General features: G+C 43.8%; 1 protein-coding gene across 1 annotated transcript in view; it reads right to left on the bottom strand.

Moving 5' to 3' along the window:
- The window catches only part of DHX15 (DEAH-box helicase 15), a 59572-nt gene extending 48159 nt beyond the window's left edge, over positions 1 to 11413 (bottom strand). The window contains exons 1-2 of the mRNA XM_077880920.1: positions 11194 to 11413; positions 3305 to 3740 (exon numbers count right to left, since the gene is read on the bottom strand). Coding sequence (XP_077737046.1) covers positions 3305 to 3740; positions 11194 to 11264 — 507 coding nt within the window. The 5' untranslated portion in view covers positions 11265 to 11413. The remainder of the gene's footprint in view (positions 1 to 3304; positions 3741 to 11193) is intronic.
- Between the last annotated feature and the right edge of the window lie 2613 nt (positions 11414 to 14026).

The following is a 14026-nucleotide window of genomic DNA, read 5'->3' as shown; positions in this document are numbered from 1 at the left end:
CTGTCAAATACTACAGAAAATGTGTGTGTGTGGGGGGGGGAGGGGTGTTACAGGATTTGTACAAATGCACCTGAAGAATACTGGTTGCTGTACCATTACTACATTTTAGTTAGGTTACTTGTGCAAACTGGGGATAAGTGTTTTCACTTACAAATACCTGAAAGGGGAGGGATGACTATGTCGCTTCTCTAAGAATGTAACAATGCCTATCTTTAAAAGGACTTAAAATGAACAGAAATAAATACTACCCTAAAAGTGAAGGATCTCTCTAGGCTTGTAAACCCACAAACCAAATTTTAAAAGATTTTCCAGCGAAGTTTCATATCTAATCTCAGCAAGCTTCTTACAAAGGCAAAATGTACTTTTTAAGACCAAATAAAATGAAATTCAAAGAAACATTTACCATTCAGTTAAAGCTATTTAAAGCTCGTTGGAATGAGCTTGGAATTCTCAAGGCAAAAATGCTCAAATTTTGGAATTCTCAAGGCAAGAATTTGCAAAGTTTTTTAAATTCACTCCAGTGAAACGGATAACTTACTCCCATTTTAAAAGTAAGATATAAACAGTTTTAGCTAATTCAGCAGTTTTTGAACTTTTGATCTCAGGACTTTTATACTCCTAAAATAACCAAGGATGCCAAACAACTAATAGACTTACTGTATGAGGAAATTAAACTCAAAAGCTGTTACAATATTAATTTCTAACAAAAGAAACCCATTCTATGCTAACACATTTTCTATGAAAATTACATCTTCCAAGTAAGAAAAAAGAAAACAAAAAATTAGCAAGAAGACTACACTGTTTTGCATTTTTGCAGGTCTCTAATGTCTGGCTTAATAGAAGACACTTGGATTCTCTTACTGGTCTCAATTTAAATGTGTTGCACTATTTTTGTTCTGTTGAAGTATACAAAAAATTCCCAGGACCTCTGAAAGAGTTGCAGGAGCCTTCAAGGGTTCCCAGACAATATTTGGAAAATGGCACAGTCAATGCATCTATTCATATTTCTAAGAATAGACTGAAGAAGGGAAGTGGGAACTGAAATACGCAGTGTACTGGCCTGTTCAAACCAGGGATGATTCCTTCCTTTCAGCTTCTTCTCTTCCTCCATTTGAAGCTACCTTCCTAAAAACTGATCCTCAGCCCTCTAGTCTTACTTTACACATTATCCTGATTGGTCTTATTTATTCTCCTGATTTCTAATATTACCTATAATACATTTGACAATCCTAACTACGTTCCCATCCCTAACCTAACGGTCCTTTCCACTTGAGTATCCCAAATTCAAGAAGTTCAAAACCATTTTGCACCTTCCTCCAAATACTTATTAATCCCTCCCACGTCCCCTAAGATTAGTAACTCCACAATCTACTGTTTATTCTATTACCTTATACAGAGTCAAATTTTGCTATGATCTCCTACAAAGTCTGTCGTCCATATACAGAGCATACAAAGCTTTCTCTTCACCAAACCTGTGCCCCCGTTCACACTCAACTGGCTTTAGTTTCTTATATATGGATATAGCATGAACATACCACATTGCAATGTGGGATCAAGTCCCACATCGGGCTCCCTGCATGGAGCCTGCTTCTCCCTCTGCCTGTGTTTTTGCCTCTCTCATGAGTAAACAAATAAAATCTTTAATAAATAAATAAAATAAAGCTTTTCAGCTTCCCTTTGAACCCAACTGCTCTGCAATCCTAGGTACACAAAAACAAACAAAAAATACCACAAATATTCATCCAAATAATTACAAACCTCTCATTTTGAATTGACTTGACCATCTGCATTAACTGCTACTAAAGAAACTCATCTCTGAAATAAGGTTAACCACATAAGACCACAGAATAGCAGAATGAAATAAATATAGCATTGGCTATAAACAATAGCCAATGGGACAAAGTTCTTAATACTGAGCCCACCTAAATCTACTATGCATAACCACGGACAACCCACTAAAACCTCTAAGACTCTTATGAATCTAAGGCTCATTTTGTTCATCTGTGAAATGGTGATTAACAACTTCCTTGTAAGGTTGTTGACACAAATAATACATACAAGGGACACAGTGCCTAGCTTTATCCAATAGCTAATTAAATACTATGTAGATAAACTAGTTGAAATAATTCTTTTAAATACTAAATAATTCTTTAAAATAAGTTTAAAGTCGTATCTTTTCACACATTAAACTTCCATAAGGTGATAAAAATAAACCTATCAGTTTCAGTTCCTAACATCAATACTAGATTTTCGTTCAGTTATGAAGAAAAATCGTATTCAGTAAGGCTCAGTCTTTCAAAACTTCTTATTCTGGTTGCCACTGTAGCCTTCAAAATGTCTCCATGATATACTCCAATCTAGGTTTGTGGCATATGAAACTTAAATGGTAACTTGCGTATGCAGTACATTCCATTATAAACTTGGGTCACAGGTACATAAACATGGAAAATAAGCCAGGAAGAAACACAGTACAGTCATAATTTCTACATGGTAAGACAAGTTATTAAATTCATTTCGACACTTTCCAGATTTTCCAAATTTTCTACAATGGCCAAGGACTGCTACTTTTGCAATCTCTTAGAAATTTGTGACTGGTCAGGCTCAAACATATGGGAAATATGGTTAACACCTCACTCATAGCAGGAAATGCAAATTAAAAATTATGCTGATACTACTTTTCACATATCAGATTCGTAAATATTCTAATTCCACAGTATAGTCTAATGGATCTACTTGCTCATGAAAAACAACCATCAGAAGCAGCCTAGAGATCGATAACATGGGACCAGTAAACAATGGCTCATCCATTTTTGGAAAATATCCTAGATATATTACTAACAAGATAGTGTTTACTTCTAGGCCAAGTGTAACTAGATGGATGTGGAGGTCATGAATAAAGAGACTTTACTCAGCTCTTCCATCTTTTTAAAAAAAAGGATAATTTTCACATGGTTCAAAACAAACAAGAACAAAAACAAAACTATCCCAGTGGTTCCAAATTTCTACTCAGAGCAATAGAATACTTGTACCTCCAAATTTGTACCACCCCAGAGTCAAAGTGATCAGAATGCATCATTCTGCCATATTTAACATTAACAAAACAGCACTGCTATATTCCCCTAGACTCAGGAAAATAGGCACTCCCTACAGGATTCCCACTCTGTGCACTATAAACATCAAAGTAGCTAGTCTTCAGGATGTTCTAGGAGACAGACAAGGCAGAAGGACTTCCAATCAAATAAGCAACATTTAGTAAATGTAAACATTAATACAGTATGTACTGTGGTACACAATAATAACTCACCTGTGTTGTTTTACCAGACCCAGTCTCACCAACCAGTACAAAGGACTGATGCCTAACCAGAATATCTGTAAACCTATCCTTGTATTCCCAAACAGGGAGCTGAAGCCGTTTCTTTAGAATATCATAGTATCGAGGAGTATGGGGTAAGTTGGTAAATGGATTAATGCACTGTGGAAGTGATGTGTGTCCTGCATGTCCTGTGTGTGTTGAATGAGCAGAATGTGTCGAATGTGTTGAATGTGCAGAATGAGTTGAGTGAGCTGAATGGGAAGCTTTTAAAGGTGGTAATCCAGCACTGATAAGCATAGCATTAGTCGAAGCTCGCAATTCCTTCTCCTTTTCTTTCTCCCTTTCCCGCTCTCTATCTCCTCTATCACGTTCTCGGTCTCGATCTTTAGACCGATCTTCACGATCCCGGTCACGATCTCGATCCTTCCTAAAAATAAAAATTTAGAATTCAGATTCTGAATTTTACGCAAAATGTTCTTGGCAGTGTTATAGTCACAAAGAACAGGAATGTCTAACCACCAAATGAATAAACCAATGAATTATGTAAGTATCAGACATAATGAAAAAGACCTTATAATCAAGAATTCTCCATGCCTCACCCATAAATCTTTTTCTTTCCTTGATGAGACCTCAAATTCTCTTAAGGGACCATCTCTTTCTACACCTTTAGCCACCAGCTGTTGTTACACAAGACTCGGACTTGATTGAGTAAAGTAAAACCCCTTCCTACTTATTTAGACAGTAGAAATTAAAGACTGAGAGTAAGGTGGGGGGAAAGGAGGAGAAAATAAAGCAAGAGGGGGATATGGGCATCACAATTTTCCCCAGATTCTCCCTCAAGTTACATGAAAAGTTATTTTTTGCACTGAAAGTATGTTCAAAATTCAAAACTGCTTCTGGACACAAGGACCATTCTACTTCACGTAACAGTAATACAAACATGAGTTAAAGGATTGTAGGTGAGTTCATTTTCAAGTTATGCCTTAAATCAGTTTCCCAATTTTGTTTTATAAGCATGTATTTGTCCTATTAAAAAAAAAACTAAAATTAAAACACTTCCTTTTGTTTTCATTGTTTTCTCTTGCATGATATCCTTAATAGTAACTGCAAAACTCTGTAAACCTATGTATACTTTGGACATCTATCAAGTGAAATATAACCACTAAAAAAACAAGCTCCACTGAACAATAGTAAGTTGTCTTAAAATGCTAAAATTATGCAGACGGTCACTATACTAAGCCTAGGTCAACTTTAAGTACTCAGTTCTAGTATCTACTTCCAGTTAGCAGGCATGATTCCTAATACAATAATAATTTTTAAATAAGCTTCAGACCAATTCCTATAGCAAACTTCTACAAGGTATTTGGACCCAGACTTGAAATAGTTGAGGCAATATAGAGCTATGAGACAAGCCACTGAACACCTCAATATTCCTTATCCATAAGACACAAAAGACATACAAACTTCCCATGCACCAATTATCAGTAGCTGAGTAGGAAAAACCATTCATTCCCTATAAAAGCACATCAGCAGGACAACAGAAACCCCTTGACAGAATACAGCTAAAACTCTAGAGACAGCAGGAGTTAGGATGGCTCCCCAAATACAGAAATGTTAAGCAGATCAATCTTATTTTCTTTTGTCCTCGCTAAAATATAACTGTATTCCACAGGAATTTAAAGTTATTCCATATATACACATACATACACATTTCATATATATACTTTCATATATCCACATATTCATACTTTTCATACAAATATAAGATACATATATAAAAAGTAATCCTCCTCTCTCCCATCCAAGTGTTCACCCCCTACAGAATCACAGGACACACAAGCTAGGATTGAAACCTTTCATCCCATCTGATACAAAGAGAAAGGAAATCAAAGGGAAAAAGAACCCAAAGGATAACCTAATAAACAAAATCAACTCTCAGACTATAGCTTCCTGGGCTATCTTTGAAATATGCCGTCAACCATCCTTTCTTTGCTTATCTCATTCTGCCTTTGGTCTAAGGTACTCATTATTTATATTGCCCCAAATGTGAACGAGAAAGTTTACAACAGAGTACACAGAAATGTGGCCCACAAAGAGAGCAGCATTGTAGCCATGAACATACACGTGGTCACAGAACATAAAAGAACCCTTAAAGAACATCCGGTCTAAAAGCAAAGGATTCACGTGTCTAGTACTTTAGGAGTGGGGCTGGACAGAAGACCATTACATGACCATCAAGAGATGAGACAAAAATATAGTAAGTTTAAGGAGATTCTATACTACAGTACTAGGTACTAACATATGAACCTAACTAACCTTTCAAGGCTTTTAAAATATGGGAGGCGGAGAGGGATTAACAAAGTAAGTCGTGACGGGGGACTCCAGGGTAGCTCAGCAGTTGAGCATCTGCCTTTGGCTCAGGGCGTGATCCTGGGTCCAGGGATCATCAGGTTCCCTGCTTTGGTCAGTATGGCTTTTCTTCATTCAGATTACAACACAATTGATTCCGTGACTGCTTTTTTTTAGATATATCCTAGGCCCCAGGCAGAAGCATCATCATCTTGATTTCAGTTCCTCCTTTACCAAGTCTCCTTGCACCTTTATGACAGGCTGATGCCTCTTGGGGGGAGGGAGGCGTGTCCGCAGGTACAACTCTAACCTTCTCCCTCATTATTCCTCCAAAATTTTCAAGTACTGAACAGTAGCCCCCAAGCTGAGAAACCGATACACCCAGGGGGCCAAGATCCACAAAAGTCCTAAGAGTCATCGCGCCTCAACAATTTGCTGTGGCTTCAGGGACACCTATTAGGACGTGACTTATCTTCAGCCTCAGTGTCCACATTTACGACACCTGCCTTGCAGTGTTGCCCTAAGGATGAGGACAGAGGTAGGGTTAACACTGTGGAATCACATAATAGGCAAACGGGGGGGGGGGAGGACAAATTATGCCCTGACTGCCAATTTTCTCTGTTCCAGTATAAAAAACCTCTACAGGTTGAATGCAGGTAGGTTGTCCATGCTGGGAGCAAAATGGGGGCACCTGGAGTGCTCAGTGGTTGAGCATCTCCCTTTGGCTCAGGTCTTGACCCCGGGGGTCCTGGGATCGAATCCCAGATCAGGTTCCCCACAGGAAGCCTGCTTCTCCCTCTCTCTAGGTCTCTCATGAGTAAATAAAATCTTGGGAAAAAAAGAGTTAATCATAACACCTTACTTTGTTACAGTAATACCTATACAAAGATGTTTTTCAAGGGCCTACTTCATCAAAAACTTCATTACCAAAATAACTACAGCATAGAAAGTATAAAATACATTCTAAGGACACAAAGATTTAACTGCTGCCAGAGAAATGGGGGTAAAAATAAAAAGAGTAAAAGGAGCACTGAGATCACAGCTGTATAACCAATAGCAAGGTGTAAGTCTCAATTTGCCATCTGCAAAGAAAAAAGTATTAATAAAACAGTTGGGAGCTTAAAATAAGAAAGCAACAGGAAGGATGCACGCGGCAAATTCAATCATTTTGAAATGTTGCCTATGACTCAAACTATCTACTTTCAATGGGGGAGGGAGGATAAAAATTAAAAAGCAGCTACAGAGGGCTATCTCAAACCTACTGCTTCATAACTAACATGTAAGCTGCCATGTGTATGCATTTTTTTTTAAAGATTATTTATTTATTTGAGAGACAAAGCACAGAGCCCTATGCGGGGCTGGATCCCACGACCTTGACATCACCTGAGCCGAAATGAAGGGTGAGGGAGAGGCTTAACCAACTGAGCCACCTAGGCCTCCTGCTTGTTTTCTTTTTTAAAACAAGCACTTTCATTATACAGGAGAGTTTTACGGTTAAGATTTACTCATTGACATATAACGCTTAAAAACTGAATAAAAAGTGGTGCTTTATTGATCACACAGCCAAGTCTCAGCTCAGCCCTAGCTCAGCACTTTGGCTATCTGTATGACCAGTTATTGCTTTCCTTGCCTATAAAATGTGGCTATTCATAGATCTTGTACAGTATTTCAAGAATTAAATGAGTTAATATACGTAATATGCTTAAAGTTGTGCCTGGAATATAGTAAATACCTGATAAATATTGCTTATGACGGAAAGATCTTTTGGTTTAATTTAAAATACCATTTTAAAATTCTACATGGAATACGCACTACAGTACAGCTAATGAAGATGTAAAAGCTGGTTATCAAAAGCAGAGTATTTTAAATAAGCATTGTTTTGGGGGTGGCGCCTGGATGGCCCAGTGGCTGAGCCTCTGCCTTTAGCTCAGGGCGTGATCCCGGGGTCCAAGGATGGAGTCCCACATCGGGGTCCCTGCATGGAGCCTGCTTCTCTCTCTGCCCGTGTGGTCCTAGGATCGAATCCCACATCGGAGTCCCTGCATGGAGCCTGCTTCTCTCTCTGCCCGTGTCTCTGCCTCTCTCTGTCATTCGTAAGTAAATAAATAAATGCTTTTAAAATAAATAAGCATTGCTTTTTATCTGGCAATCTCACTCCTAGAACTTCTCTTAAGGATGTAAGTGTGCAAATTTGTGTACAAAAGGATGTTCTTCATACTTTTCACTTGTAAAATAATAGACATTGGGAAACCACCTAAACACTAAAGAATAGGAAACTGGGTAGATAAGTTATGATCCCCCTTTATACTTAGAATATTATAAAGCCAATGAAAAGGATAATATATATCTATTCTACTTTAGGACACATTTTTTTTTTAGCAAATAAAAAAGCACAAAACAACCCATAATGAAACATCCCACTGTTTTACATTATATTGGAAACGCATATAGAAACGTATGGAAACGTTATATTGGAAAATATATAGTTTATATTTGTGAATATACATGCAAAGACTGGGGCACCCGAGTGGCTCAGTCAGTTAAGTGTCTGCTTCCGGCTCAGGTCATGATCTCAGAGTCCCAGGATCCAGCCACATGGGGTTCCCTGCCCAGCCCAAACAGGAGTCTGCTTCTCCCTCCACCTCATTTAAATAAATAAGATGTTTTTATAAGACATGCAAAGACTAAAAACAATGTCCATCAAGGGGTAAAAGACGAGGATGAAGATTTCAGAGACACTGGACATTTTTGCCTTTTATTTATGTATGGACATTTCTTGTATTCCTTGGGGCAAGTTACTTAACCTCACCTATATCACAGGAAGGTAGTGAAAATGTGGTTATATACACACTGCCCCCAGAACAGTTTTGGGAGCACATTATGTACTCTACATATGTTAATATTTGTTTCACTTTCCCACCAATTAAGGAGAAAAGCTCTTATTAGGAAGTAATCTCTGAAACAAACATCAAAATGGAAAATGTCCTCATGTTCCATACTTCAGTTGTCTTTTTGGTATAACTTTATAAAGCAAAATTCTGTGGGATGATGAAAAAAGTAATAAGGTTAGTGTGTAACAGAAACCTTCAACTTCTCTACCTGACCTCCAAATAAATTACAGCATAAGTAACACCATATACAGTTTGGGAACTTGAATCTAAAAGAAATCTCCCACCAAATTACCTTCCTTCTCAGTATTGGGGAAATGGGCCAGCCAAGCTTAGGAGTGGAGTTCTTAAGACTGACTGTCAAGCTTCTCCCTCAGATTAAAAACCACTTGCTAATAACTATCAGGGCTAAAAAACAAACAAACAAACAAACAAACAAAAAACACAACAACCAACCAACCAAACAACTTCAAGATTGCATGGCAGTCAACAAAAGTGACTTAAAATCATTGAGGAGGCAGCACTATTCACAGCTGTAACCCGTTGCTAAAAAATTAATTGTATGAGAAGTGATTAGAAGTATGTATAGAAACTTCTCTGCAGAGTAGCTCAGAACTTGGGCTTTATACCAAACTCCTTCACCAACAGGTAGATATAGAATACCCATGAGAATCAGTAAGGCCACCATCGTAAGCCTAAAAAGTCCACAATTTTTTTTTTTTACTAAGGCTCTCTGTTCCTCAAGAGGAAAGGAGCATATATCCATGTAAAGCCTAAATGCTTCAGGCCACTAAACCTGAAGCAGTTAACGGTGCGCCTACATACAAATATGAATAAGTGAATTCATGGCATCCCAGCATCTTTTGTTCCAACCTGAACTCTTATGAGGGACATGAGCTGCATCTTGGCCAGATGACATGCCAATTTATTTTTACCTCACAGGAAGCAAGAACCAGGCGTTCCCTACTTTGACAACCCATTACAGATGTCATTAAAATAGGCTGCACTGACTAACTACAGCCACAGTCCGTGTTGTAATGAAGGAAAAAAAAAAAAAAAAAAGGCAAGAGGCGAGGAGTGAGGATGGAAAGATCAAGGTTCTAAATCCCGCTGTAAACCGTGTGCGGTCGTACCAGCCGCCTGGACAACTCTGCAGGCCCACTTCGCCTCCCTCGAGTGGGGCCGGTGAGTAACACTCTTCAAAGTAACTTCCAGCTGAGTCTTTAACCCGAAGTGCTAAAGTTTTGCTGGGGTGGGGGGAGGGAGATCCTAAAGAGAGGAAACAGTCCAAAAAGAAAGAAAGCCAACGTCTAACACTGCGGACGCAACCACTTTGCAAGACTCAAGTGTCGTATACGGTCCCGCTTCCCACATCCAGCAGTGGGAGGGTGTCGGAGGCACACGCCCCCCTACCCAGGCCCCCACTCCGCGAGGCGCTCCACAACCAAGTGGAGACCGGCCGAGCCCGAGCGCCCCGGGCCAACAACAGACCCAACACGAGGCACAGGCGGGCCGGGCCGATGGACACCCTCTCCACGCACGGTGGCCAGATCCTCAGGAGTCGCGCCTGCACGCTCCAGACACGTGCTCTCTGGCCGGAACCCCCCAAACAAAAATCTCTGCCACTTCGGGAACGGAAAACAAGACAAGGGAGACACAAGAGAGGACTTGGAGGAGCGCGCGGGTCGGCCTACTGCTCAGACTCCTCCGCGGCTTGCAGGGGGGCGGGGGGGGGGGGGAGGGGGGCTATGAGAAAGGGAAAAAGCGATCGCAAGCGCCCCCCGGGCATTTCGACTCTCGGCCCAACCTCCCCACGGGCGACATTTTGCCATAAATACCAAAAATAGATTAATTCAATTGAAGAAAATGAAAAATAAAATACACACAACCTTTTTGAAAAGTGCGTGTTCCAAAAGCTACTAATGAAGAAGGGATATACTGGCGGAGGCGGGAAAAAAAAAAGAAAAAGAAAAAGAAAGAAAGAAAGAAAGAAAAAAAGTGGGCTTGTGGTTCCTACACCCCCGGGCCCGCCCCCCAGGAACCGCCGTGTGACCCAAGGGCAGGAAACCGGGGAGATGGCGGGAGCGTAGGCCGAGGCGGAAGTTCGCCCCCGGACCTCCTCCGGGGGTTTGAATGGACCGAGGCGCCCGCGCTCCCGCTCCCGCGCCAGCTCCGGCCGGTGCAGGCGCCCCCCGCAGCCCCCGCCAGCCCCCGGGGACCCCGCGCGTCCGAGCACCCGTCCCGGCGGCCCCCGCGGCCCGGAGCCCCCGCCGCGCCCTCCCAGCACCCCCCGCGCCCCAGGCCTCCCCCGGGAGCCCGGGCCACGCGGTCGCGGCCGCCTCCCGCCCGCCCCGCTGCAGGCGGCTCCGGCCCGGCCCGGCCCGCGGAGCAGACGCCCTCGTGGCCACGCAGCCCCCCCCCCCCCCTCCCGCGGCCCGGGCGGCGGCCGCGCCGCACACATCTCCCCGCGCCCTTGCCCGGCCGAGCCCGGAGCGACACAAAGGGCCCGGGCCTGCGGGGCCTGCGGGGCTCCTCCGGGGCTCCTCCGGGCTCCTGCGGGGCTCCTCGCGGGGACCCCCTCCCCCCCGCCCGCCCGCCCAACAAAAGCCCGAGCCGCCGCCTCGCGCCCCCGGCCTGCCTTACCCATCGGTCCCCGCACGCTTCTTGCCGGAGGGGTAATCCTCCCCCAAGTCCAGCCGGTGCCGCTTGGACATCTTCGGGCTCCGCGAGCGGGCGGCAGAAGGAAGGCGCAGCAGAGGAAGCTGGCGGCTGCGTCGGTACTTCACTCCGGAGGACCCCCACCCCTCCCGCCACAACAGCCCACACCGTGCGGCCGGGACCAGGAGCTAAAATGGCGGCGGCGACGAGGGCTGGGCCTGCGCGCGCGCCCCCGCGGCGTGGTCGGCGTGCCGTGCGTGCCGTGCGTGCCGTGCGTGCGGGCGTGCGTGGTGCGCGCGCGCCGGGGGCGGGGCCTCCCGCCGGCCCCCTCCGCGCCCGCGTCCGCCCCCTGGTCCCGGGCTGGTCCCCCGCGGCCTGCAGCCCGCGCTGATGCGGGGCGCGGACGCCGAGGACCGTCAAGTCCCGCTTCGGAAAGTTGATCCACCTCTGCCGCCCCGGCTTCAGCGGAGTCTGACCCCGGGAGAGTTTGAGAAACTACCCAACCGGGACCGCTGATGCGGCGCCGACGCAGGACTGGAACCCAGAGCTCTGCCCCTGCAAACCCTGAGCTTGGGCCGCCGACCAGACCTTCCCAGTTGGGCTAAGGAAGCAGCTGAGAAAATGCCCAGGCTGCCCACCATGCATTTTGCCCCTTTTTGGGTTTTGTGTGTGTTTTAAGAGTTGTTTTTTGCTTTTTTTTTTTTTTTTTTTTTGTAAGATTTTATTTATTTGGGGGCAGCCCCGGTGGCTCAGCGGTTCAGGGCCTGCCTTCAGCCCGGGGTGTGATCCTGGGGTCCCGGGATCGAGTCCCGCATGGGCTCCCTGCAGGGAGCCTGCTTCTCCCTCGGCCTCATCTCTCTGTGTTTCCCATAAACAAATAAAATCAATAAAATCTTTTTAAAAAGTAAAGACTTGATTTATTTAATCGTGAGAGTCACAGGCAGAGGAAGAAGCAGGCGCCATGCAGGATTCGATCCCAGGACTCCGGGGTCACGACCTGAGCCAAAGGGAGATGCTCAACCACTGAGCACCCCAGGTGCCCCCATTTTGCTCCCAGCATGGACAACCTGCATTCAACCTGTAGAGGTTTTTTTTTTTTAGACTGGAACAGAGAAAATTGGCAGTCAGGGCATAATTTGCTTTTTTTTTTCTTTTTTTTCCCCCCCCTCTGTATGCCTGTTAGGTGATTCCACAGTGTTAACCCTACCTCTGTCCTCATCCTTAGGGCAACGCTGCAAGGCAGGTGTCGTAAATGTGGACACTGAGGCTGAAGATAAGTCACGTCCTAATAGGTGTCCCTGAAGCCACAGCAAATTGTTGAGGCGCGATGACTCTAGGACTTTTGTGGATCTTGGCCCCCTGGGTGTATCGGTTTCTCAGCTTGGGGGCTACTGTTCAGTACTTGAAAATTTTGGAGGAATAATGAGGGAGAAGGTTAGAGTTGTACCTGCGGACACGCCTCCCTCCCCCCAAGAGGCATCAGCCTGTCATAAAGGTGCAAGGAGACTTGGTAAAGGAGGAACTGAAATCAAGATGATGATGCTTCTGCCTGGGGCCTAGGATATATCTAAAAAAAAAAAAAAGATCACGGAATAAATTGTGTTGTGACCTGACTGAAGGAAAGCCGTGCTGACCCAAAGATAGTGGGCTGTCTGGAATCTATAATTAGGAGAACAAAGGGCCAGAAACTACCAGGTTGTTCACACCACCGGGGAAGAGGGGCAGAGTTCCGGGCCTAGATGATCCACCCTAGATTTTCAGATAGAGCTGCCCTAGAGTAGAGAAGAGCCACCCACCAGGTTCCTACAGCTTCCTGGAAATGCCAGAGAATATTTCCTTTATACCAACAGTTTGTCTACTAGACAACCCTCTGACTACTATTTGTCTCTGGCATGAATTTATTACCCTAGAGGGAATGTCTTAGGCAGCTAACCAGCTCCAGGTGTCCAGGCAGCGATGTCTTCCAACCGAAATTTATGAATAATAATGATAAGAGCAAACACATATAGAGAACTTATTGTGCACCAGACACTTTAACCCACCCGGCCCTTACAACTATTTTTGGCTAGGTTTTATGAGTCAGACTCATTCACAGGTGAGGAAACTGATGGGCAAACAGGGCAAGGACTATGGTCAAGGTGACAATTCTGGGATTCCCAGATGGTCTTGGTGCTTAGGGCTGGTATGCTGCTGCTGCTTCTGCTACTGCTGATGATGCTGATAAAAAATAGGTATTTTATTCCACATTATTCTAGGGTTTGGTTATTGAGGAAAAGTTCCACCCGTCTGGCAAACTCAGCGTGGACCAATAAACTGAACTTCATACCTTGTGCAAGGGGAGGACTCCTTTACCGAGCTTACCATGGACGGACAAGGATTTGGAAGATTTGAACCCAGCCTGATTACAGAGCCACACTATTAACCACTACACTTTATCACTATTATCTAAATTTCTTCATTTATTCATTTGCTCAGTGAGTATTTATTAAACACCTAGGTCAGGCATTGAATTTAGTCTAAAGGGAATAGCCATAGTTCCTGCCTTCATCACACTTATCAGAGGAAGAGAGGCATTAGACAGCTAACTACAAAAAAACAAAACAAAACAAAAAACAGAAAACAACAACGTGTCATTTGTTACAGCTCTGATAAGTACTAAAAGGGCCAGACCCACTGTAAATGACAAAGACAATCCTATTACTTGGCAAATTCCAATGGTTTAGAAGTTACCTCCCAGGAACCCGGAACAGTATTATGCAACAACACCACAGCCCATTTTTTTCACTGTCTGGTCCTACTGTCCTCTCTTCCCTTCCAC

This window comes from Canis aureus, chromosome 2, assembly GCF_053574225.1.
Source record: "Canis aureus isolate CA01 chromosome 2, VMU_Caureus_v.1.0, whole genome shotgun sequence".
In the NCBI taxonomy this organism is placed as follows: domain Eukaryota; kingdom Metazoa; phylum Chordata; class Mammalia; order Carnivora; family Canidae; genus Canis; species Canis aureus.
The sequence above is the reverse complement of the archived record's forward strand: the minus strand, read 5'-3'. Positions and strand labels throughout refer to the sequence as shown.